Source organism: Macaca mulatta, chromosome 11 (genome assembly GCF_049350105.2).
Source record: "Macaca mulatta isolate MMU2019108-1 chromosome 11, T2T-MMU8v2.0, whole genome shotgun sequence".
NCBI lineage: Eukaryota > Metazoa > Chordata > Mammalia > Primates > Cercopithecidae > Macaca > Macaca mulatta.
The window spans coordinates 136,071,920-136,099,314 of NC_133416.1; the positions used below are offsets into that span (position 1 = coordinate 136,071,920).

General features: G+C 48.1%; 1 protein-coding gene across 1 annotated transcript in view; it reads left to right on the forward strand.

The window, feature by feature from the left end:
* TMEM132C (transmembrane protein 132C) overlaps positions 1 to 25,004 on the forward strand; it is a 439,369-nt gene extending 414,365 nt beyond the window's left edge. Inside the window, exons 6-9 of the mRNA XM_015109695.3 lie at positions 10,963 to 11,168; positions 12,969 to 13,242; positions 14,396 to 14,587; positions 22,186 to 25,004. Of these exons, the coding sequence (XP_014965181.3) occupies positions 10,963 to 11,168; positions 12,969 to 13,242; positions 14,396 to 14,587; positions 22,186 to 23,391 (1,878 nt within the window). The 3' untranslated portion in view covers positions 23,392 to 25,004. The remainder of the gene's footprint in view (positions 1 to 10,962; positions 11,169 to 12,968; positions 13,243 to 14,395; positions 14,588 to 22,185) is intronic.
* Positions 25,005 to 27,395: the final 2,391 nt, after the last annotated feature.

Consider the following 27,395-nt stretch of genomic DNA (forward strand, 5'->3'; position numbering starts at 1 on the left):
CTATTGAAACAGTGCATCGCCCGCCCCAGGTGGGAGCGGTGTGTCCACACCCTGTCACAGTTTCCCAGGGCTGCCACAACACAGTGCCACAGACTGGTGACTTAAACAACAGATACTTACTTTCTCACAGCTCTGGAGGCCAGAAGTCTGGAGTTAAGGTGCGGACAGGGCCACCCCTCCTCCAAGGCCTCTAAGGAACAATCCCAGGCAACGGCTGCTGGCAGACACCTTGTTTCTTCCAGCGTCTGCAACGGGGCATTCCTTCCTTGGTTTGTAGATGCATCACCGCATTCTCTGCCTGCATCTTCACATGGCCGTCCTCCCTGTGCGTCCGCTTCTGTGTTTTAGGGCTTTAGGATCTCGAGTGCCTTATTAAGGAGAAAGAAGGCAGATGGTACAGAGGGTGACCTGGGGCAGGAGCTGCGGGAGAGAAACTGCATGCGTGGTGCGGTCAGATCTGATTAAGGTTGTCATCCTGGAAGCCTCTCCCCACTCTCCTCTTCCAACCCCCTTGTAAACACCCTTCTGGGGCTAACACCTTCCGTCTACCCCGCCCTCTGCAGATTCCCATCTGCCAGGCCTGAGGTTTCTACCTGGCCACAGGCTTTCAGTGTGTCCCTGCTATTTGCAGGCACTGGGCTAATTCCCCTACTTGTAGGCTTTCTTATTTAGTTCTCCTGGTAAACCTGCTGCTCTCTCCTGGTATGACACGCTCCGCCTACTTCTCTGACCTTGTACTGCCAACCTTCTTTCTCTTTCTAGAACAGGCCACAATTATTCCTCCCTCCAGGCCCTCACGCAGTGTAAGGGAGAGGTTAAGTGAGGCTTTTCTGGACCGAGATGGTTGCTTTCAAATCCAGCTCTGACTCCTGTTCACTGTGAGACCTTGGACCAGTTATTTGATTTCTCTGTTCTTTGCTTTCCTCACCTGTAAAATGGTTTGTGTGAAGATGAAAGGAATCTACACATATAAACTCTTAGAACAGAAACTAGCATACAGCAGACACTTAATAAATGTTGGTCACCAGGCATGGTGGCTCATGCCTGTAATCCCAGCACTCTGGGAGGCCAAGGTGGGTGGATCACCTGAGGTCAGGAGTTTGAGACCAGCCCGACCAACATGGCGAAACCCCGTCTCTCCTAAATACAAAATATTAGCCAGGCATGGTGGTGGATACCCGTCATCCTAGCTACTTGGGAGGCTGAGCCAGGAGAATCTCTTGAACCCGGGAGGCGGAGGTTGCAGTGAGCCAAGATTGCGCCGTTGCACTCCAGCCTGGGCAACAAGAGCAAAACTCTGTCTCTAAATAAATAAATAAATAAATAAATAAATAAATAAATAAAAATGTTGGTGCCTCTTAATTGAATCTTTTCCTGGAACCCTCTTCCCCCATATCTCCGGCCTAAACGTCACCTCACGAGAGAGGTCTCTGCACCATTCTCAGTCATATTTTCTTATCTTATTTTTATTGTAGCATTTATTGCTCACAATTATTTTCTTTTTACTTGTTATCCTCTATTCCCACTCTCTAAATGAAATCCTGTGTCTCCCACTCATTGCTGTGTCTCCACGCCTAGAAACACTGAGCACACAGGAGGGGCACAGAAAGTACTGGTTGAAAGAAAGAATCCTTGTTTCATAGATGAGGAAAATGAATCCTAGAGCAGGGCAGACGCGAGCACAACGCAGATGCAAGCCTGTGTTCCTCACCACAACATTTGCATCCTACAAGGAAGCATGTCCTGTTGTCAGAAACTACGCCTTTCTCGGGTCCCTGCTGCCCTGACCCTCCATCCTGCCTGTCTCCTCGGCCCACGTGGGGCGGGCAACCAGCCATCCCCCCTTCCTCCTCCGCACGCCGGGCCAGGCAGCCCATGAGCGCTGCCAGCCCCCCGCATGGACAGCAGTCCCGAGCCGAGAACGACGGGAGATGTGTCCAGGTCTTGGCAGCGCTGTGCATTGTCAGCTGGATAAAGTGTGATTTATCACAGAACAAATTTCTGCCTGGCCATTTGAATTCTGTTTGGCCATCATTTCACCGGGCAAGATGTAAAAGGGAGGGGACGAGCATAGACATAGTCTCAGAAATATTGCTTGGCCCTGACTTTTCTCTGCCTTTTTCTTCTTCCTTCTCTTCCAGTGATGTCAAAGAAGTAGCTATAATGCACTTTTAGTAACGAGAGAACTGCTGAAATTGCACCAGAGACCTCCTTAAAATGTAAAACTTCAGCTCTGGCCGCTGCCGGGGAAGGGCACATTGCACAGGAGATGCCAGATCAGCCAGAAGTTCCCTGGGGTGAGAACAGGCGCAGGCGACGAGAGGAAAGGGATTCTCAACTAGTGTCCCCAAGTCAGGTCCTGGTGAATGTCCTGAAACGGTGGCCCCTCCAGGACAAGACTCTCTGACAGGGGACTTCCCACATGCTGGGAAGCCTCCTAAATCCGGGATCAGGGCTCTGCCAGTCCCTGCTTTCTTCTCAACTTTGCCAGTGTCCTCTGCCTAAACAGGAGAGAAAATAGAATAAGATGAAAAGGTGAATGAGAGGTAAGGAAGAGAGGGGAAGCCATGTAAAAGCCCTTGAAAGTTACAGTCAGAGGCCGGGCGCGGTGGCTCACGCCTGTAATCCCAGCACTTTGGGAGGCCGAGGCGGGCGGATCACAAGGTCAGGAGATCGAGACCACGGTGAAACCCCGTCTCTACTAAAAATACAAAAAATTAGCCGGGCGCGGTTGTGGGCGCCTGTAGTCCCAGCTACTGGGGAGGCTGAGGCAGGAGAATGGCATGAACCCGGGAGGCGGAGCTTGCAGTGAGCCGAGATCGCGCCACTGCACTCCAGCCTGGGCGACAGAGCGAGACTCCGTCTCAAAAAAAAAAAAAGAAAGTTACAGTCAGGACTGTCCACGTCCCATCTCTTAGCAGAATGAATCCGTCAGCAAGTCTGTGTAACAGACGACTGCAGTGTTTAGTTGTTCAAGACGATTGCAATTTATTCTTGCTTATGGGATTGGAGGAAGTAGCTATTAATGGTCAAGTTCCAAAGACTAGCAGGAGTACACATTTCCTAAGTCCAAGCTCGGACTAGTCCAATTATGGCTGTCACTTCTGCTCATATTTTCCTGGCCAAAGCCCCAACGTCAATGGGGAGAGGAAAAGCCTGTCTGTGATGGAGGAGAAGGCAGGCCTCCCTGAGTGCAGGGCCAGCTCAGAATCATGGCTGAGAGCAGACCTCTAGGGTTGGCTGGCTGTGTTTAAATCCTGACTTATGAATACCAGCTGTGTGATCGTGGGCAAGGTACATCACCTGTCCACGCCTTGGTTTTCTCATTTGCACTGTGGATACGATAAATATAACAGTGCCCTCCTGTGTTTATAGCGTGGACTCAGAGAGATGACCCATGTGAGCCTCTTAGAATGGTGCCTGGATAACTGTGGCCAGTCAATGAATGTTTGCTGTTGTTATAAAGTAAGCAATCACTGATAAAAGTTCATCTCTTCCTGTGTGTGTGCATGCGTGTATGTGTGCATGCACGTGTGCGTGTGTGTGCATGTGTGCGTGTGTGTGTGATAGGTGGGTAGTGTTGGGGGCACTGGGTGAGCAGGTACCCCTGAGTGTCCCCTGAGCATAGGGAGTGTTCAGTGACCCAGATACCTGAGCACCTTTCCCTGCCAAGGCCACACGTGGTGGTTACCTTGGCAACCTTCTGCCCCATTGATGCTGAGACCAGCTCTGGCCATTTAATGCTCCATAGACTGGGGAGGCAAAGGAGGGAGAATTTCTGAAGCCCTTTAGTTGGAGACCAAGCTGGGAAACATAGAAAGACCCCATCTCTAAAACAAAAATGTTTTTTAATTAGCTGGGCACGGTGGTGCATGCCTGTAGTCCCGGCTACTTGGAAGGCTGAGAAAAGAGGATTGCTTGAGCCCAGGAGTGTGAAGTTGTAGTGAGCTATGATTGCCCGAAGGCACTCCAGCCTGGACAGCAGAGCAAGACCCCGTCTCTGTTGAAAAAGACAACAACACTGTGTAGGCCAAATGTGATGGGAGGCCACCAGTTTGCAAGCTCTGATTCATTCATTCATTCTTCAGCACGTATTTATTATTTATTGAGTATCCACTGTGTGTCAGGTGTTAGGCCCTAGGGATACAACAGTAAACAAAACAGACAAAAATCTCTGCCATCCTAGAGTTTAGGTTCTCATGAGGGAGGACACGTAATAACCAAAGCGAGCAGGTAAAATCTGCAGTAAGCAATCTAGAGACAGGAAGCAAGGAAGAGGGAAGGGAGGTTCGGGGGAGTTGCCATTTAACATGGAAACGTCAGGCTGGACATGGTAACTCACGCCTGTAATCCCAGCACTTTGGGAGGCCAAGGTGGGTGGATTACTTGAGATCAAGGGTTCGAGACCAGCCTGGCCAACATGGTGAAACCTCATCTCTGCTTTAAAAAGTACAAAAATTAGCCGGGCATGGTAGTGCATGCCTATAGTCCCAGCTACCCGGGAGGCTGAGGCAGGAGAATCACTTAAACCCGAGAAGCGGAGGTTGCAGTAAGCCAAGATGGTGCCATTGCACTCCAACCTGGGTGACAGAGCGAGACTCTGTCTCACACACAAAAAAAGGAAATGGCAGAGAAAGAATCTTTGAGAAGTTGACATCTGAGCAAGGCAGGGATTCTTAGCCTCGGTGCTATTGACATCTGGGGTGGGTTAATTCTTTGTTGTGGGGGACTGGCCTAGACACTGTAAGACGTTGAGCAGCATCCTACCCTCCATCCCCTAGATACTGGCTGCAAATCTATCCTCCCATTTGTTGCAACCAAGATGCCCAGAGATGCTCAAATGTCCCCTGGGGGACAGAATTGCCCGGGTTGAGATCCACTGTATTAAAGAGCTGAAGGACAGGAAGAACAAATCAGGCAAACAAGTAGGGGAGGAGCCTTCAGGCAAAGAGAACAGCATGTGCAAAGGCCCTGGGGCAGGTGTGCACCTGGCATGTTCAGGAACCAGCAGGGAGGCCAGTGGCTGGGTGGAGTGAACAGTGGGAAAACCACAGAAGATGCACAGGGAAGATAACCAGGCACATCAGAGAGGAACTTGTACATCATTTAAGGATTTTTCCAGAGCTGAAAAGGAGATATTATTTAAACATTTTCCAACAATAGCCCTAGATTCAGAGGCAACTGTTGAGAAGAGGCCCCTGGGTTGCAAAGACTCTGTTTCCAAACAAGCTCACAGTCTGAGGTTCCAGGAAGACATGAGTTTGGAGGATGCAGACCAACTCACTGCCTACCTCTAAGCCCTGGCATGCTTTCCCCGCTCACACTGTTTTCCCTTAACCCTACCTGCCCCTTCGATCAGCAGTCCTCACGTTCCAGGTTTGTGTGGACCATCTGTTCCCTGCCTAGACTTGGAAAGAGACAGCCTTTCCGAGTGGCCCCTGGGGGATGGGATGAGGAAATGCAGGCAGAACCACTTGAGGAGAGGTTCCGGACTGCCACTGGCCCCTTGCCACGGGCATGCCACAGTTGCTGGACAGTGGCCTCTCTCAGCACCTGCCTTTCCCCTGCCCACCTGCCCACAGGAATGCAAATGACTCGAACAGTCACATGGCAGGAAGGACGACCTCAGCCAAGGCCATAATCCTAGTATCAGCAACATGGCTGACACCGTCCAGTCAAATCTTGAACCGACTCTTGCTGGCAGTTCTCACTTTACCTCTCTATCTTGGATGAGCCGCAACCATGGCAAGCCTCGGTTTTCTCATCTACAAAATAGGATCATAACTGCTGTCCGTAGCTCTAGAAAAACTGAGTATGAAAACAATAGGCAAAGAAGGCAAAAATGAAATTTTAAAAAAGCAAAACAAAAAGAAAACAGGATGGACAAATAGATGGCACAAAGAATATGGTAGAAATAAATCCAAGTAAAACATCCATTGTAACTCACATGAATGTGCTAAAAGTTCCAGCAAAAGAATGATGAATTATAGAGAAAACATTCTAAAAAAAAATCATTATAAGTGTTTATTTTTACAGATCATCTAAAACATCCAGGATACAGAAGGCTCCAGAAAGGCTAAAAGTAAAAGAGAGAAAAAGACAAATCAAGCAAATAATAACCAGAAGAAACCTGGTGGCCTAGGAAGATAGGCAAAATTGATTTTATGGTAAAAAATAAAGCCTTATAAATTGTTTTTTTAAAAAATGGGTTTCTTTTCTGTTTTCATGTTTTTACTGGACTTTAGTGGTACGATCTCAGCTCACTGTAACCTCTGCCTCCCAGGTTCAAGGGATTCTCCTGCCTCAGCCTCCTGAGTAGCTGGGATTACAGGTGTTCACAACCACGCCTGGCTAGTTTTTTTGTATTTTTAGTAGAGACAGGGTTTCACTATGTTGGCCAGGCTGGTCTCAAACTCCTGATCTCAAGTAATCCGCCCGCCTCAGCCTCCCAAAGGGTTGGGATTACAGGCATGGGCCACCGTGCCCGGCCTTCTTTTCTGTTTTCTTTTTCAATTTTTTATTTTATTGTAAATTGACAGATTATAATTGTATATATTTATGCGGTACTAAGTGATATGATGTATAAATAAATGTGTTCTTAATACAATGACTAAGTCAAGCTAAGTAGCATATTCATCATCTCAAATACTTTACATTTCATGATGAGAACATTCAAAATTTTCTCTCAGCAGTTTTGAAATGTACAATATGCCATTATTAACTATATTTATCATATCATGCAATAAAACACTTGAGCTCAAAGAAAAACAAAGAAAATGACATGAAAGCACCTTGCAGATGTGAACCAGGGATTGTTACGGTGTACGAGCATTTCATTCGTATTAACGGAGCAGGTCCACAAACTTGGGTGTACAAGAAATGTACATTTGATTTTCCTGTGTCTGAACTTCATTCAAGCACAACCTCAGTGCCCTGAGATGCACAAGAACCATACTAGGAGTTTGGTTTTTGAACACGATTAATTTGAGATGCTAATTAGAGACCCAAATGGAGATGTGGAAGAAGCAGGTGGGTATCCAGAGACAGGAGTTGAGGAGCTGTCAGCACAGAGATGCACTTTCAAGCATCATAACTAAATGATTACCGTCATGAGCAGGATGTAGAGGGTGCAAGGAGCGGATCTCAAAGTGATGTCCAGAGCAGCAGCAGCAGCAACAGCATCTGCGGCCACTGGTTACAAATGCCCGTGTGGGTCCCCACCCCAGACCTGCCAAATCTGAGATGGACACTCGGCAGTCTGTGCCAACAGGCCCTCCCTGAGGCTTGCTCAAGTCTGAGAACCAGCTTGGCTAGAGGGCGATTCAGGCCAGGCTCCCATGGGACGTCCATGACTGACCAGCAGATGCCTCTGCTCTCCCCTCGGAAAGTGACCCCCAGGCTCTTCCTAGGAGGCAGGTGCCGTCTCAGGAAGGTGCCAAAGCCTGAGCGATAACAGAATATGGCAACTGACCATATGTGGCTCCACCAAGCCCCACGTGACCCCGCCGCCCCTGGGTCCTCACAGGCGGACACTGATTTCTGGGCCGTGGCTACCATGCATTCTGCCCGCACAGCTTAAACGTCGGAGTGAGTGGAGTCCAGTGGGCAGCTTTCTCAACCGGCAGCTCCTCCACAATGAAAGAGGAAAAGCAGTCTGAGAAACAAAGCCGAGGAACTAAAAAGACTCCCGTGGGATTTTGGTTCCTTTCTGCAGATGAGCGGGCTCATTTTTTCATACGGTGGTTCTCACTGCTAGCCACTTAGGAGATGATTAATGCATCCTGAGATGTCCCCAGACATTTATGACACCTTCAGGAATAGCAGTGACGATGGCTCTATCATGCACGGCAACTTCATACCCTTGGCATTGCTCTTAATTATTTATATATTCGGGAGCGGCCAGGTTTCCTCCCACCAGAGCTCAGAAAGGTAATAAATGAGAAAAGTCAATGGTCTGTAAATTACAACATTGATTAAAGAAGTGATTACTGATATAACTCTTGCTCGGCTATTATGCTAATGCCTTCCCAGATCCAGGACAGTGTTTACCCGCTAATGACAAGCCTGGGACGGCAACTAAAATTGTCTTCCTTCTTTAATCAGCATGTAAACATTTTTAAACCACTCTTGACCATGAATGAGAAGATCCATCCATGTGTTCCCCTCCCAACTGCTCCCTGCCACTGTCCCCAGCAGATGGAGGAAATTCTCTCGGCCCAGCCCTCACCAGCTGCCTCTCCAAACAGAAGTGCAAGTTGAAGATGAAAATTGAGCCCAGAGTAGCCATCCATGGTTCCCGGAAGCTGGGGAAAGAGAGGGTGATCAGATTACAGGAGTTCTTCACTCAGCACTAAACGTTATTTGGCCGAGGCCACAGACCTCCAGAAGGGGACTCTGTTCTTTCCAACCTACATGATCTAGACAGCAGACAGATAAGCAAATCAGTAATTATAGCTTAGTATGCTAAGTGCTATGTGAGGGGTTTCTGAGTGACTTCATTAACTCTGAAATGTTCCACTAAACTGTAAGTGTGTGCATTTCTCTAGCAAGAATTAGCTTTATGCATATTCTCAAAAGAGTGAATGACCCAAGAAAGGTTAGAAAACACTGCCTGAGCGCTTTCTAGAAACTTTTGAATTAACTTCTTGTGTTTTTGTGGCTTTTGGCTCCATCTCATTTTAGTCTCTCACTGCATCTTCCATCAACCCCAAGATCCTTGATGACTCCCCTGAAGCAGGCATCCCCATGAAGGGAAGGCCCTCCTCATCCATCCCTCTGTCCATCTGTCTGTGCAGCAGTGTGTGCTTCCATCCATCAGTTTATCTATCCATCTGTCCAGCTATCTACCCATTTATCCACCAACAATTCACTTGTCCGTCTATCCATCTATCCATCCATCCATGCATCCACCCATCTGTCTGTCCATCGATGTATCCATCTGTCCATCTGTTCACCTGTCTATCAGTCTATCAACCTATTCGCCCATTTATCCACCAGCCATTCACTTGTCCACCCATCCATTCATATGTCTGTCCATCAGTGTGTGCATCCACCCATCAGTTCATCTGTCTATCCATCTGTCCGGCTATCTACCCATGTGTCCACCACTCATTCACCTGTCCATCCATCCATTCATGTGTCTGTCCATCAGTGTGTGCATGCATCCATCAGCTTATCTGTCTATCCATCTATCCAGCTATCTACCCATTCATCCACTACCCATTCACCTGTCTGTCCATCCATCTGTCCATTAGCGTGTGCAACCATCTATCAGTTCATCTGTCTATCCATCTACCCACCTATTCACCCATTTATCCAGCACCCATTCACCTGTCCATCCATCCATCCATTCATTCCTCCATCTGTCCATCTGTCTATGCATCAGTGTGTGCACTCATCCATCTGTTCATCTGTCTATCCCTCTATCCATCCATCCATTCATCCATGCAATATCCATTTCACTGAGCTCCTGCTTCATAAGCAGCTGGTGTAAGGAACCCAGAGGTGAAAAATAAACAAGAAGTACTTTTGCCTTCAAAGATTTCTTATTTAAGAGGTGATATGGACACCTGGGACCAATTTAAATCACATCTGATAAGCTTGGCTATTCAACAGGGGTCATATTGTTTCTCGATAACCCAACTTGGTTTCTCTTTTCAGTTTTCAATTCATCAGGGTGGCAGAAACAGAATGCCAGTCTAATTTCCAGGGGACTTAACTATTGCCAAGGCCTCGGGGAAGGGCACATCTTGTCTTATCGTCTTCTGTTCGCAGTTCCTAGGGGACATTTTTTACCGGTCACAGTCCGCACAGGTTACCTCCCCAATGGCCCTCATTGTTGTCCACGTTGCCCCTTCCTGCCTGCTTGAGAACACAGACATCATTCTGCTGTTTCCTTGCTACACTGGGAATGCCCAGTGGGCTGCTTGATACAGTCATATTTGGATGAATAATCTTGGAACACAAAAGCCAAATACTTGCAAACTTTATTTTTTTTTTAGTCTGTGTGTTGATTTTTCTTTCTGCTCTGTCTCATCCCTTTCCTGAGACAGCAATCTGCCAGAAAGGGGAAAAGGAAAGGGAGGCACATAGGGAAAGGGAACACAGGTTGATAATCCCTAATGTGATCGGCCGTTCACATAATGAACACTTACTATATAAACAATCCCACGGGGTCATAGAAGACTTATCCCAGGGACCCCTGAGCTGGGGTAGGTCCGGCAAATAGGGATGGGAAGGTGCTTCCAGGCGCAGGGACTGGCCTTACCAAAGCCTGGAGACCATGAAGAACCTACATCAGGCCTGCATGTGCATGCAGGGGAGAGACCTCAGAATTAGTGAGAACCACGCTGGGGAGGAAGGCTCTACAGGCCCTTTGCATCCTTGGAGGGTGGATGAGGTGGGTTGTGGGTGCAGCTCACTTTCTGAAAAGTCACACCTGCCCGGGGTGCGAAAACCTCTGGTGCTCACATCAAATCACTCAGCTAACCCAGATTCCAGCTACAGCTGCAGTTCTGTGCAAGTTCAAGTTCACTGTTTGATTGCAGTCTCACCTCAATCTGCTTTCTGTTTTCTGTCCCAGGCAGAGAAGCCCTCAACCAGCAGGAATAAGAGATGGTAGCTAAAAATATTCCCACCTCTTACTCCTCAGGTGGACAATTCCAGATGCTTTTCATGAAGCGTCTGAAAACTGAGCCCGGGGTCCCTGTAGCAGCCTCAAACATGCACCTTCCTGTTGGGTTTTCTTCTTTCTCTGTCTTCCTCATCTGCTCCTTCACCCCTGCTCCCTGGGGTCAGCTCCCAGTTACACTGAGTGCACCAAATCCTAGTCTCAGGCTCTGCATTAGGAGAAACCTGAATTAAGCATTTGTGCTTTGCAAGATAATAGGAAAAACAAAAAAAAAGATGGTCTCCAAGGTCCCATGAACTTCTCCTCCATCCTTTCTCCCTCTGTCTTTGCAGGTGTCTGACCGCTGCGACTACATCTTTGTCAATGGCAAAGAGATCAAAGGAAAGATGGATGCGGTGGTGAACTTCACATACCAGTACCTGAGCGCCCCCCTGCATGTCACCGTGTGGGTGCCCCGGCTGCCCCTGCAGATCGAGGTCTCTGACACGGAGCTCAGCCAAATAAAGGGCTGGAGGGTCCCCATTGTGACCAGTAAGAGGTGAGCCTCGGATGGGGAGATGCCTTAGAGCCATAATAACAACTCTATTTACTGACCTTAACGCTAAAGGACCCAATGCTTTGGAGATGCTGGTATCATCTCAGCAATTGAATCTCCCCAAGGCTCCCAGATAACCCAGCCAGGCCCAAAAGCTGCTAAACAGCAGGTTCGTGTCAAACCCAGGTTGTCTGCACTCTACACCGGGGCTTATATGAGACTGTCTCTTGAAAGTGGCTCTCCCAAAATGACACGATGGAGTGAATACATTTTTTTAGCATCTTGGTTACCAGGCAATTTGAAGTTTGGTTTGTTTTCTCCAAAAAAAAGTCAGAGTCCTTCTCTGTGCTTTATGCATATCTATAAGCTTGAAATGTTCCGTGCAGATCAAGTTATTGGATAAAACTTAATTGCATTTCTAATGGACGCTGGGCTCACTATTTTCTAAAAACCTCTGATTTGTTATCTGAGTTTCCGGACTGTCTGTCTGTCACATGTGAGAGTATGGGGCCTTGTTTTCTCAGCCCTGTGACTCCCGGATTAGCAGACATTAGCTAAGTGAAGGTGTTGCTGAGTTCGTAGCTTCCTGCCTGGAATGCTCCACCCCAGACCACCGGGACTCTTTTCCTGACAGTCCCCCAGGCACCAGGGCCTTTCTCGTAAGGGAGAGCGTCTCAAGAAGAGTGAGTAGGACAGTGAGATGCGGAATCGATCTCTACAAGGAGAAGCTGAAGGCATTTGGCCTGATGGGGGAGGACAGCCGTGAATCCACCCAGTCCTTCAGATTAGTTTGTGGTCATGAGTGGCCAAGACAATGAGTTTGTTCCACATCCCTGAGGGGGAAGAATTGAGACTCCTTGGGCTCCAATCCAATCTCTGCCACTAATTAGCTTTGTGAGCATGGGCAAGCTACCTAACCTCTCTGTTTCTTAGTTCCCTCATCTGGTCATGAGTATAATTATGAGTTTGCCTCATAGTGTTATGAGGTTAAAAAGAGTTCATACATGTGGAAGCATAAAGTGGGACCTGCCACATCTCAAATGTGTAAGACAGTTCTGTCCAATAGGACTTTCTACAGTGGTGGAATGTTCTAGAACCCCTCTGTCCAACATGTTGGTCACTAGCACAAGTAGCTATGGAGTGCCTGGGCTGTAGCCAGTGTGACGGGGAAGTTCAATTTTTTATTTAATTTTTATTTATTTAAATTAACATTTAGGGTTCAGTGCGGTAGTTCATAATTGTAATCCCAGCACTTTGGGAGGCCAAGGTGGGAGAATCACTTGAGGCCATGAGTTCAAGACCAGCCTGGGCAACATAGCAAGACCCCATCTCTACAGAATTTTTTTAAAAATTAGCCAAGCATGATGGCGCATGCCTTTAGTCCCAGCTACTCAGGAGGCTGAAGCAGGAGGATCACTTAAGCCCAGGAGTTCAAGGCTGCATTGAGCTAGGATGGACCACTGCACTTTAGCCTGGACAACAGAGCAAGACCCTGTCTCTAAAAATGTAATAATAATTCATTAATTAATAAAAATTAAAATAGCCACGTGGCCAATGCCTACTTATGAGACAGTGCAGGCTTAGTACATATTAGCCCTTGTCTTTTATTTTTCAATAAATGTATTCGAGAAAGAGATGCCCATCGCTTAGTGTTGCCTAGAGATAGGCTTGGTGCCCCTTGCGTGGTCCTGGGGCTCGTGTCTTCAATGTGATCTCCTTGAGGTTGAGGCGGGTGCCTGCCTGTCTCAAGAACATCTTAGATGCCTCTCCCTGGATCTGAGAGCTCTTTGTCCCTTCCCACAGGCCCACTCGTGAGAGTGAGGATGAGGATGAGGAGGAGCGGCGAGGCCGGGGCTGCGCGCTGCAGTACCAGCACGCCACCGTGCGGGTCCTCACCCAGTTTGTGTCCGAGGGCGCCGGCCCATGGGGCCAGCCGAGCTACCTGCTTAGTCCCGACTGGCAGTTCGACATCACTCACCTGGTGGCAGACTTCATGAAGCTGGAGGAACCTCACGTGGCCACCCTCCAGGACAGCCGGGTCCTGGTCGGGCGAGAGGTTGGGATGACGACCATCCAGGTAGGGAGCTGGGAGTCTCTGTGTCCCCAGCACTGGGCATGTGTGCAGTATTGAGGGAGACTCAATGAGTGGGCAGGTCATTGTGGCCAATTCCTCAACCCCATGATGGCTCCAGATTGTATCGTGGGGACGCAGGAAGATGAGCCCAGGCCAGACCTTGAGTCCAGCCTCCTTCCAAACAGAATGGAGAAGGTGGCAGCTGCACCCTCTTAGCTCGCCATGTGACCTCATTCTCAATGGCTGCCTCCACTACTCCCATCACCTCCCAGCACCCCCATCCTACTCTGATTCTCCTTCTGAACACACACTGTTCTAACTTATTCCCCCTATGCCTTCTTAGAAGTAGCCATTGTCTTCTCCATGCACCGCTTCTACCAGTGGCTCAGGGAAAAAGCATGGATTCTTCCTCTCATTTCTTCCTTCTTCCAGTCATTCTGTCTTGCTGCCATTTACTTATTCAACAAACTCTCTCTGAAATCCTGCTCCTTCTTTTTCACTGGAGGAAGTGTATGGAATGGTAAAATTTCAGGACAGATGATGGGGCCTGGACAGCCTTTTCCTCAATCCCTCAAGTCCCACCTACTGAATCCACCTTTCTGGATGTCATTCGGGATCCTTACACTACATGTGGAAATGGTTAACACATTCCTATCATTTCCCCTGGACATCTCAAGCCCAACATTTGGCTTACAAGATGAGGCAGAAAGCAATGTTTTGGCAGAGGATACATTGTGGTGGTGGTGGGAGGAGTGAGCTATTTATAATCCACTTTTATAAATTTATAATTCAACTCTTCATGAGTCTGTTCAACAGGATCACCTGTACAGTTAACCTGTACAGTTAACCAGGTTGTGCACTGTACAAGTGTACTTCATCTAAATAGGAGGAGTCATTCCCTTTTAAAGACAGAATGGATTTTAATATCTATTCTGATTTTTCAACAGGGAGAATTAAGGTGTCTTGGGGAAAGGGTAACTTTGATTCTCACGAAGGCATGGGATGGGCCAGCGAATAGAGTGAAGTAGATATGTAACTCCTTTGCCCTGTATTCTGGACCTCAGGCCTGTTGGGATGGAAGAAATATTGCTGGGGAAGGGGCTAACATCTGGAAACAGGTGTGATGGATTTTCCTTGTGTCCTGCCAATCCCACAGGTGTTGTCTCCACTGTCTGACTCCATCCTGGCAGAGAAGACAATAACCGTCCTAGATGACAAAGTGTCGGTGACAGACTTGGCCATCCAGCTCGTGGCTGGGCTGTCTGTCACCCTTTACCCCAACGCAGAAAACAGCAAGGCCATAACAGCTGTGGTCACAGCTGAGGAGCTGCTGCGGACCCCCAAACAGGTAGGGGGCCAAATGCCAGAGGTTCAGAGGGAGCAGGGTCAGTCACTGTGCCTGCTTCAGCAAAGGGGCAGGGTGGAGTGAGAAAATGGGGGTAGGTTAACAGAACCACATTCCACACTGGAAGCCATGTCATTGCAGACAAAGTGCTCGCTCATCTTACCCACATAGCTTTTGAGCAACACAGACCATTTACCAGCCTCCTCACCAGGTCTCCTGGCTGCTGTTCTTACCCCTGCACTCCCCTCTCTTCTCAAGAGCAAAGTAAGCCTTTAAAACCATAAACCACATCATGCCTTTTACTGGCTTAAAATGCTCCAATGACTTCCCATTGCACTTAGAAAGATACCATATTCTTTGACAGCCCACATGACCCCACAAGACATAGTTCTTGGTTATATCTCTGACTTTATCCTCTGCAGCCCTTGGTCTCTTTCATCCTATTTGAGGCACACACTCCCCTTGCACTTCTTTAGGGGTTTTGCAATTGCTGTTGCTTTTGCCTGGGATACACCACCCTCACCACTGAGCATGGCTCATTCTCATTTTCATACCCAGTTATGATACCCTCTTCTCATAAATGCCTTCGCTCATAGCAAATGGGTCTGAGTCGGCCCCATTTCCTACTACATAAAGCATGTTTCTCCTCCATGGGATATAGGCTTCTACAAGACAAGCGTCCTGTTCATCGCTGTATCCCTGGTGACCATCACAGGGCCAGCACATAGTAGGTGCTCAATAAATGTTGGTTGAGTGACTGACTGACTCTCAGAGCTGAGCTGGAAGACAGGAAATGAGAGAGCAGGGAGAATGACCCACGTAACACCGCCAGGATGGGTTTGTCTGACCTTAACAACCTGCATGTGGGTATTTGCCTTGTCTGCAGGACTTTCTGCTTCTGATGTCATCATTGGGACAATACTTATGAGAAGAGTACAGAGTTAGGAGCCAGAAGGCCCAGATGGTATCACAGCTGTGTCCCTTACCTCCTATGTAACCTCAGGCAAGATACCTCACCCGAGTCTCAATTCTTAATGAGAAAGTAACAACACCTGTGAAGAGTCCGCTTGCAAATTAAATTAGGCTTAACGACGTTGAGTGCTAAAAACAGTGGCTGGCACATGCCAGCCAGTGTTAGCTCTGTTCCTGGGAACGGCTGCTGTTGTTACAATCACAATTTTAGTGAAAGCACGCAGGGCCTTGGATGCTCCATCAGAGCAGACAGTCTTGACTCGGAACACTCTGCTTCAAACCCAGTTTCCTCTGGTGACTTGCAGCAAGAGGCAGGCGGTCTGGGGAGGAAGCTCAGATTAAATCCACACCCTACTGTGGACTGAGCAATGCTGGAGCAGCTGTCATGTGGCTGGGACAGGCAACAGGGCCCACGGGTTAGCAGTAGGGGTTGGGATCCCTTGACATGCACCATCAGGAACAGGATAGTGCTACAAAGCAGAGGCATGATGATGAGAACAGAGGGCGGCGGTGGTCAAGGGTGCAGGCATGATGACAAAGTCTAGGGGCTTGCGTTCTTCTAGGGGGGGATTGGAAAGTTGCAGCCATAGTGCAGGATTTCAGTGTAGTTCAAGGACTGCAAGCTCAAATGCCTACAGGGGCTGGGCTGGTGTTGTAAGCGAGCAGTGCAGGCTGTGCAAAATCCATGTGGCTGCCTTGTCCAGTAGTGGGGTCTGTGATGAGCTACAGTGAAGATGCTCGGTGCTCAGAGACACGCCCGTTATCTGCTGCTGTGTAACAGCCGCCACACACTTAGCAGCTGAAAACAACACACACTTATCAGCTCACAGTGCAGTGGGTGGGCTCAGCTGGGTTCATGCTCAGAGTATCAGAAGGCTGAAATCACAGTGTTGGTTGCCTAAGTTCTTAGGCTCTAAGGAAGAATCTTCTTCCAGAATTATTTGTGTGGTGGCAGAATCCAGATCTTTGCAGTTGTAGGACTGAGGTTGCCAATTCTTGGCAGGTTATTTGCCGGAATCCTCTCTTAGTTCCTCAAGTCCACCTGCATTCCTTCTCACTCCCCACTCTACCCTCATCGGCTTCAACACTAGCAACAATGTATGGAGTCTTTCTCATGCTTCCAGTCTCTCCACCTGTCCCTTCTGTCACCAGCTAGAGAAATCACTCAGCTTTTAAGGACTCATGTGATTTCACTGGACTCACCCAGATAATCCAGGAAGGCCACTCTATCAACTGTGCCATGTAACAATGTAACATAATCATGACAGCGGTCACTCATCCCACACACATGGTCTGGGAATTGGGGCAGAACATCTTTGGTGGGCCATTCTAGGAATTCTGCCTAATGAGGAGAGAGTTGCTACCTGATTTTGCCCCAGAGTGTCAGCAGGAGGGACCTGGGGTGCATGCAGGTCCTCATCCAGTCCACAGCACTGGCTTCTTCAAGTCTTCTCTTTGGGGGCGGATGGGGCAGGAAATCAGCATGGTGTTTTCTGGTTTACAAAGAGCAGAGTAATACTTTCACATTTGGGATTAAGAAGAAAAAAGATCAGAGGAAAGTGGGAGAGAGAAAGCTGAAAGCATGAAGCTGTTTGCTGAGAATGGATAATGAATTAGGGTGGACGATTGGCATTGCAACCCCCTTGTCATGGGGCATGGCCAGCCGCTCCCCATCTCCTGTTGCCCATCTGTCTTCATCAACGGACAGTAACTGGCGTCCCCAGCACTGACTCCGGGGGATTTGTGGACGTAGTTCACCTGATTTGCAGACACGACTCTTGAAAGGATAGAGCTCTAAATCATTTCTGGGCATGTGTTATTTTAAGTCATTCAGAAGTTCTCATCTTTGGGGAAATGTGTTGGCTTCTCCTGATGCAACACCACATTCCAGCCTCTCTGTAATGAGCGAATGGAAGAAGTTAGTCTCAATCATGCAGCAGGGCTGATGGAGATGGATCTTGGCAAACCAACGGTGTTCTGAGGCTTTAATTCTGATTGTCTGCTGTTCGGGGGCTTGTTTTATGTTAACTTCTTTCCCCATCTAGTTTGTGAAGAAAAATTAAGTCAAGATGAAACGTCAGCCACAATGAACTTGCACACTGTTCAGTCTTTTATCTCAGCCCTTAGAGTGTAGACGGCTGGCACCTTGTTCGTGGTATTTTCAACTTTGAAATAGAAAATCTGAAAGGTTTTAACCCCTACAAATAGAGGGTAGTAGCCTGCATGTTCCCCTGTGCCTTGTTTGCTCTAAAGAAAGTAGGATAGAAAAATGAAAGGAGAAATCACTTGGTATTTGTGCATGAGGTTGAGGCATTAGAAGGACTTGTCGGAATGTGTGATTCATCAGCTGATATGGACAGAGGAGACAAGGGTGAGCGCCAACATCCCTGAGCCATGTCTTCTGTCTTAGTTTTGGTCTTCTCAGAAGCCGAACCTGAGACAAGCATTCAGGTGCAAGTAGTTTATTCAGGTGGTAAAGACGACACCAGTAGAGAAGTCAGGGGTGATGGAAGGAAGAAAAATGCAACGAGTAGATTGTGTTACCAACTCAGCCACCACCAAGGGCAGTCGGAGCTCCTGTCTGCTGGGTGACTGTACGCCAGTCTAGACAGGCCAGAAGAGTTACTGCACTTGAGGGGCAAGGGATCTGGGATAAATATAACAACTTCCGTGAGTCCTTCATGGGGGCTGCCCACAGTGGTTATTCACTCCTTGGCACATCTTGCTGTAGGCACAACCACTTGGATTCCAGAAGCCAGAGAGTGACCTTGGGCAAAAAAATAAGTTTAAAAAAAAAAAAAGCAAAGTTGAACATTGAAAGTTGAGCTAGGAGGAGCTGACTGGGCAGCCACCCAAAGACAGCTCCACACCCTCCTAAAACTTCCTGCACAGGTTCACCCGTCAGAGCCAGCTGGTGTTGGCCAGGGCTTATGATCACAAGTGATACGACCCAACCCAGCTCAGCCTGCCTTCACACACAGCAGAATGCATCAGGGCGTGTCCAGGCATTTGGATCTTCAGCTACAGCTAGATGCAGATGCTCGAACGATGTCATGAGAATTCTTTTTTTAATCACTAGCATTCTTCCTCCGTCCTGTGGGATGTAGAGTTATCATTGCTGTGAACACTGGCTGCTCCCAAGCTACTCCAATGTTTCCTTCTGGAATTCCTACCAAACAAGCATCGGCCATTCTCATTCTCTCCTTTATTTCTTTTCACCTGCCCATTCACAGTTTTATTTCTTGATATGCCTGTGGTTCTATCTGGGGTGACGTAGGGGGCTTTGTCTCCCACTGCAGTAATTCTCTCCTCGAACGTCTCATCTGCTGTTCGAACTACCCATTGAGTCACTCATTTCAGTGACTGTATTTTTCATTTCTATTAATTCTACATGTCCCTTTGCACCCCTTCCTTCCTGCTCTGTTTTCATTCACTTTTTTTTTTTTTTTTTTTTTGACAGAGTCTCACTCTGTAACCCAGGCTAGAGTGCAGTGGTGCAATCTTGGCTCACTGCAACCTCCACCAACTGGGTTCAAGCAATTATTCTGCCTCAGCCTCCAAGTAGCTGGGACTACAGGCACCTGCCACCACATTGGGCTAATTTTCGTATTTTTTGTAGGGATGGGGTTTCCCATGTTGGCCAGGCTGGTCTTGAACTCCTGACCTCAGGTGATCTGCCTGCCTCACCTCCTAAAGTGTTGGGATTACAGGTGTGAGCCACTGCACCCAGACCCCATTTGCTTTTATTGGGATGATTTCAACTCCTTTTAATGTCTCTTTAATTTTTTAATTAAATTTTTAAATTTCTTTTTACTTTTATTTCATAGACTATTTTTGTTCATTTGTTTTATGTTATGTTTTATTTCATAGACTATTGTTTTTTGTTGGTTTCCTTTGTGTTATAGCCTTTGGAGTCTTCTGTGATCTCACATATCAGTCTGCTCACCTTCCTGTGTAAATGTTTAATGCACCCTTCTCATAGTGCAGCCTTCCCACCTACAGAGTGTAACCTTTCTTTCTTTGTATCATGAGCACCTCTTCAGCCCTGGTTGCTCAGCTTTGTTTTGTTCTGAAGGAGGTTGTATTTGCATTTGCACAGGTCCAACTTCAAGTGACTTTCTTTTCTCCCCATTCCCATACCACAGAGGTAGTTATCACATCCAAGTGTGGGCTTTTGATGTTGAGTGGCAACATCTCCATCCCATGCTCAGAGCACACACAAGCTTTGCTGCGTATCTCTGGCTCAGCAGGTAGGATTTTCCCATAACCCGCCCGCGGAGAGGGTGCTGCTGCCTCCCTGGGCTGCAATGACAGTGTCCGGGATGGATGGGGACAAAGGTCCAGGAAGGCCACGAGGTCAGACCTGGTTTGCTGTGAAAAAGGCGGGGAGGAAAGGAGGCAGCTACGTGACCTTTTCAGCAGAGAGCGAGTCGCTGTGGTCTTTGTGGGCTGATAAAATGGGCTCCAGCAGTGGCTGTTCCAGGGGGTCCCTAGCACGGTGGCCAAGAGCTCAGCTCTGAAGCCACACCAGTTCCAGCCCTGCTCCTGCCTCTTCCTGACGATATGACTGGACATATTTCTTTTTTTATTTTTTTAACTTTTATTTTCAGTTCAGGGGTACTTGTGCAGGTTTCTCACATAGCTACACTTGTGTCATGGGGGTTAGTTGTACAGATTATTTCATGACCCAGGTATGAAGCCTAGAACCCATTAGTTATTATTCTTGATCCTCTCCCTGGTCCCACCCTCCACCCTCCAATAGGCCCAGTGTGTGCTGTTCCCTTCTCTCTGTCCATGTGTTCTCATCATTTAGCTCTCACTTATAAGTGAGAACATGCAGTGTTTGGCTTTCTGTTTCTGTGTCAGTTTGCTAAGGATAATGACCTCCAGCTCCCTCTGTGTCCCTGCAAAGATGGGATCTTGCTCTTTTTATGGCTGCATAGTATTCCACGGTATATGTGTACCACATTTTCTTTATCGTGTTTATCACTAATGGGCTGGAGAGTTTTTCCTAGATGAATGGAGAAGGCTGAAATATGCAATTCTAATCACAAAGTAGAGAGCCTGTATCCACTGGGTACTTGCTGTGGATCAGGTGCCATTTAGGTTGACTTTGTGTCTTCGCTATTGTGACTCTATGTCTTTGCTATTGTGAATAGTGCTGCAATTAACATATGTGTGCATGTGAGCACAGTTCTTAACCTCTCTTTGGGCAGGAAGCATAGCCCATCCTACTTTGTGAAAGAGGAGAAAATGCATTCTGTAATAACTGCAAACAACACCTGACCCACAGCAAGTGCCCAGTGGATATGGGCTGTCTTCTTGTGATTAGGATTGCACTTTTCACCCTCCTCTATTCATACAGGAAAAACTATTCCCCAGCTACACCCAGGCTCTGTCCTAGGTGCTGGGGATTGAGCCGCCACTAAGCATCTCTGTCCTCAGGGAGTTCCCGCTCTTGGAAGCAGAATAGAAGTACCCGTGGCTAAGTCAAGAACAAAGCCTTCTGTGGGGTTATGTTTGCTGTGGGCACACAAAGGGGAGAGGATGTCATTATTGCCCTGGGGAGGAGGCGAGAGAGCAGGAAGCCTTGTGCTCACGAGAATCTACCAGTCCCATGGGCATGGGTATGAGTGGCATTTCTAGGCCACTAGCTTTCCACTTTTTTTGGAATATTATTCAGCCATAAAAAAGAATGAAATATTGCCATTTGCAGCAACGTGGATGAGCCTGGAAGACATTATTTTGAGTAAAAGAAGCCAGGCACATAAAGTTTTTGACCAGTCCCCACAATGGGAAATAATTTTTACATAGCTGTTGGGCCACTGACAGAAGTATAGTGAGTGTGCGAAATAAACTCAACGCCTTCACACTGGCCCTTAGCTTCCTCTTTCCCTCTGATGGGAATCTCCACAAAAGCTACCCATGCAGAACAAAGGCAGCACAATTGAACTGGGCCCACCAGCCAGTGCCATGTGCTGCACCCCACACATCACTGCTGCCCAGCTACAGCCAAGCAAAGCATCTGCAGTGGCACAACAGGGTCAACCTTAAAGGGCAAAATGCTCTTGTTCTCTTGTTTCTCAGGCAAAGCTTAATTCACTGGGGGCAGTGCAGGGAGAAGAGGGGAGGTTCCTTTCTAATGTCATTGGTTCTGACAGTGTTACCCGCCCATCAGCCTTTGTCATCAGGCTGGATACAGACAACAGCTGTATCCATTCATCATACTCAGGCCACTAATCACAGAATGTGTGACAAAATGACCAGGGCCTGCCCTGGAAGCCAGTCATTGTCTGTGAAGATGCACCGGCTAACTGATTCAAGCAATAACTGTGTGGATAAAGCCACCTGGAGCCTCATCTCAGTCAGGGATTTTTGTTTTGCCGTTTGTTTGTTCCTGGTAAGGATTATGAGGGTGCTGTTAGTCATGCCCCAATTTGTTCTCGTTTAAATTAAGGTGATTTATCTGCCCCTGATAGAAAACCTGTATGATTTCTCCCTAGATGCATGAGCTGCTGGGTCTGGAATGGGGGTCCTGCTCCCTGTTTCACTGGGTGTCCTCCTAGGAGGGGGTTTCTAAGGGAAGAGGTATCCCCCAGGTGGTCTCCTAACTGCCTGTGTCCCTGCAGGAGGCTGTATTCAGCACATGGCTGCAGTTCAGCGATGGCTCGGTGACGCCCCTGGACATCTACGACACCAAGGACTTCTCCCTGACAGCCACCTCCCAGGACGAGGCCGTCGTGTCCATCCCCCAGGCCCGCTCTCCCAGGTGGCCCGTTGTGGTGGCCGAAGGGGAAGGCCAGGGCCCACTGGTCCGAGTGGACATGACGATCGCCGAGGCCTGCCAGAAATCCAAACGCAAGAGCGTCCTGGCCGTGGGCTTGGGCAACGTCAGGGTCAAGTTCGGACAGAACGATGCTGACTCCAGCCCCGGCAGGGACTATGAGGAAGATGAGATCAAGAACCACGCCAGTGACCGCCGGCAGAAGGGTCAGCACCACGAGCGCACAGGCCACGATGGGCACTTCTATGGCAGCTCTCCCGTGGAGCGTGAGGAAGGGGCTCTCCGGAGAGCCACTACCACGGCCAGGTCCCTGCTGGACAACAAAGTGGTGAAGAACAGCCGTGCAGACGGGGGCAGGCTGGCAGGAGAGGGGCAGCTACAGAACATCCCCATCGACTTCACCAACTTCCCAGCCCACGTGGACCTCCCCAAGGCCGGGAGTGGGCTGGAGGAAAACGACCTGGTGCAGACCCCACGGGGCCTGAGTGACCTGGAGATAGGGATGTACGCCCTCCTGGGGGTGTTCTGCCTGGCCATCCTCGTCTTCCTGATCAACTGCGCCACCTTTGCCCTGAAGTACAGGCACAAGCAAGTGCCCCTGGAAGGTCAGGCCTCCATGACCCATTCTCACGACTGGGTGTGGCTCGGCAACGAGGCCGAGTTCCGGGAGAGCATGGGGGACGCGCCGCCGCCCCAGGACGAGCACACCACCATCATAGACCGCGGACCGGGGGCCTGCGAGGAGAGCAACCACCTCCTGCTCAATGGCGGCTCCCACAAGCACGTGCAGAGCCAGATTCACAGGTCAGCCGACCCCGGGGGGCGGCAGGGCAGAGAACAGAAACAGGACACTCTGCACTCGCCCACCTCCAAGAGGAAGAAGGTGAAATTCACCACCTTCACCACCATCCCCCCGGACGACAGCTGCCCCACGGTGAACTCCATCGTCGGTAGCAACGATGAGGACATCAAATGGGTGTGCCAAGACATGGCTGTGGGCGCCCCCAAGGAACGTAGAAACTATCTGGAGAAACTCAAAGATAAGGCTTAGGCCCCTCTAGCCAAAGGGCCCTGCCCGGATGCCTTCCTTGTACTGGAAACTGGCCCCAAGTGGGGCAGAAGGCGTTGTCAGTGGGGTTAAGAAGGGACGGTCCAGGGGTCCATGCTAGACCAGTTGGAAAGTTTTGAAGTCAGGAAAAGACATTTTTGTATCAAGGGATTTTTAGCAGTCAATGATGGTGGATTTTCAGAGGTCAGGGGAATAAAGTCTGGGGCATGGGGAGCGCAGACCAGGTTATTGAACTGCACAGGCAAAATTAGGAAGGTTATTTTATGAGTCAAAACATACTACAGACAAGCTACCAAAAATTATTTGTTAAAAAATTCAAAAAGACAAAAAGAGAAATAATCATCTGTTTATATTTCTAATAAAGAAGCAAAATATAAAAATAGGGCCTGCTAAGAGACATTTTCCATTTTAATTCACTATTCACTTTTCCGAGGATAGCCTTCAACTGTCACCACACAGCTGGGGAGGAGACGTTTCCTATCCCTCTTGGGATAGAACTAAGGGTTTTAAATCTTTACTTGATCATCTTTTCTTTTCTTTTCCACTTTTTCCTTTTTTTCTTTTCTTTCTGTGTCCTAGACTTCCATTGCATTTACATTTCATGTTTATTTCTGAGAATCAAGGAGTATATTTTTCCTAAATGAAACATAAATTACATTCCTATTCATTAGATGGGTTCCTAGAAACAATGTCAATTAATCCATTGTTTAAGTAGTAACTTGAATGTTTTTCTGTATCCCTTCAGCTTTGTTGATAGTGGCTGGTTTTGTACAATTGGAGGGAGCTCTCAAAGCCTTCTGGGGGAGGAGAGGAACTGTCCTTCATCCATCACCACTGCCACAGGGCAAAGCCAGCAGGTGTGGTCTTGTGAGGGGCTCTACGGAGGGGATGTGGCAGGAGAACAGAGCCCTGCCTGGACCACCTGACCCCTCGGGACTCCACCCCTGTCATCGTGTTGGTGTTCCTGTATAGGAGAAATTTGGGTTAAATAAAAAAAAGAGGCCACTCCCAGGCATAATCAGAGCCAACCTGGTGGGCTGGGTCTATCACAAGACATCACTGATGCTGAACATGAACAAAGACAAAAACTGTTTGGGGGGTTTTTAAGTTGTTTTTCTTACTTTGTTGGGTGGGGTATACCAGCATAAACTCTAAAGATAAAATCTATGTTAGATTGTCTATCAACTGTGTTTTTGAACAGCATAATTGTGTAGCAGCACATTGCAAAAAACGCATTCATCCAAAGCAACACGTATGTGGCAGCGAAGACCACACCAGTGAAATAAGCCCCTTCGTGATCACCCGACTCCAGTTCTCCGTGTGCACCACTGGCTGCGGCCGCGGGAGGAAGACGCCTGGCAGTCCTCATGCTCTCCGCAGGGGGGCGCTCACAAAGATTCCAGGGGTGTTTCTTGTGTTTATTTTTTTAATTACTAAACTCAGTAGCTAAGAAAGGGTCCTTGAAGCCTCCTAACCTGGGTTGGACCTTTGAAAAATATATTTGTAGCACATATTATAGATGGAAAGAAGAAGATATTTATTTATACCTGTGATGCCAATTGTCATTAAAAGGCTTTTCATGGCTTGACAAGTCAGTGTCTTGTGGGGTGTGTTTTATTTCACTTAATTGCTATTTCCCACCCCAAAATATACAACCCCAGAAGAATTAAACTCTTAGGCTAGAGGGAAACCAATGTATTTGCCAAATCTTTTTCGAAAAAAAAAACTTTTTCCCTCTTGGTTTCTTGACTGATCCACAGTGATTCCTAATAAGAAGGACTTTCATTCACAGACCCACTGTCATCCACACCAGTACCCAAAATCAATGAGCAGGAGGGTGTTTATTCATAGACCCACCGTCATCCACACCTGTGCTCAAAGTCAAAGAGCAGGAGGGCGTTCATTCATAGACCCACCGTCATCCGTACCAGCATTCAAAGTCAGAGAGCAGGAGGGCGTTCATTCATAAACCCACCATCATCCACAGCAGCACTGAAAGTCAGAGAGCAGAAGGGCATTCATTCATAGATCCACCATCATCCACACCAGCGCTCAAAGTCAGAGAGCAGGAGGGCGTTCATTCATAGACCCACTGTCATCCATACCAGCATTCAGAGTCAGTGAGCAGAAGGGTGTTCATTCATAGATCCACCATCATCCACACCAGTGCTCAAAGTCAGCAAGCAGGAAGGCGTTCATTCATAAACCCACCACCATCCACACCAGTATCCAAAATCAGTGAGCAGGAAAGCTTGATGACACGCAGATGGCCGGGCCCTGTCTCCAGAGGTTCTGGTTTAACAGGACTAAGACAGGGCTCCCAAATTTACCTTTTTCACGACTTCCAGGGCTATGCCAGATGCCAACACTGCCAGTCTGAGCCCCAACTTTGCAAACTACCAATGTCCTTAACAGAAGAAGGGAAACCCTGGGAGCAGGTGGGAAACAGTGTGAAATCTCTCCTCTGGGGAAAAGGTTTACTTTTGCCTTGACTGTTTTGCATTTGTTGTTATTGTTGTTTGTTTGACATTCGGGTGAGATTGATATTATTGATTGGTTGGGAAAAGAAAATTTTTTGGTAGAAGCTAAGGTTTTTTTAAAAATAATAACTTTATTGAGACATCATTCACATACCATAAAACTGATCCACCTAAAGTGTACAACTTAATGTTTTTTTTTTGTTTGTTTTTTGAGACAGAGTTTCGCTCTTGTTGCCCAGGCTGGAGTGCAACGGCATGATCTCAGCTCACTGCAACCTCTGCCTCTCGGGTTCAAGCGATTCTCTTGCCTCAGCCTCCCGAGTGGCTGGGATTACAGGCATATGACACCATGCCTGGCTAGTTTTGTATTTTTAGTAGATACAGGGTTTCTCCATGTTGGTTGGTCTGGTCTCGAACTCCCGACCTCAGGAGATCCGCCCACCTCAGCCTCCCAAAGTACTGGGATTACAGGCATGAGCCACTGCACCCGGCCAACTTAATGTTTTTTAGTATATTCACCGAGTTGTGCATCCACCATCACATCAGTCTCAGAATATTTTCATCACCTCCAAAAGGAAAACCCATACACTTCAGCTATCACCTCCCCACTCCCCATTCTCCTCAGCCCTAAGTCACAACCACCCTATTTTCTGTCTGCATGGATTTGCCTAGAGGGCCTGGCATTTATATCGTTATGGAAAATCATCCTAAAAATTCTCCATATGGGATTAGAATCCCCATGACATCATCAAGTAACAATTTTTCTTCTTGTGAGAAGCAGATGAGTGGAACATATTGTGACTTTCCCTAATCAAAGCTGCAGGAGACCTCGGCCTCCTCAGCACATGGTTGCAGGTTCAAAGTGAGAGAGGACAGAGGCTTCAAGACCTTTCCTTTAGATACCACATCCACTCCTGTGTCTGAGCACCTGCCCAGCTAGCTCTGTAATTCTTGACCTGTGCTCCAAACAAGGGACAGGAGGATTGTGGTTGAAGGTGATGCTGGATGCTTAGTTTCTGCCCTGAGTTAAACTATAAGATGATCACAGTCTGCTGGGTGTGGTGGTTCATACCTGTAGCCCCAGCACTTTGGGGGGGCTGAGGTGGGAGGATCTCTTGAGCCCAGGAGTTCAAGGCCAGCCTGAGCAACATAGCAAGACCCTGTCTCTACAAAAAAATTAAAAATTAACCGGGCTTGATGTGCACACCTGTAGTCCCAGCTACTCAGGAGGCTGAGGCAGGAAGATCTCTCGAGCTAGGAGGTCGAGGCTGCAGGGGGCTAAGATCTCATCACTACACTCCAGCCTGGGTGCAGATTGAGTGACAAACTGAGATGCCGACTCTAAAAAATCAAGGTCACAGCCACCTCCACCCCCATCCTGCGTGAACTGTGAACAGGCGGCAAGGCAACTGCTGGCCTTGGGCAACTCCCTCAGTGGTCTGCTCGGGTCAATGGAGCTACCCCAGTTCTGAGGCCCTGAGACAATCAGGCTGAAGAATTCCCTCC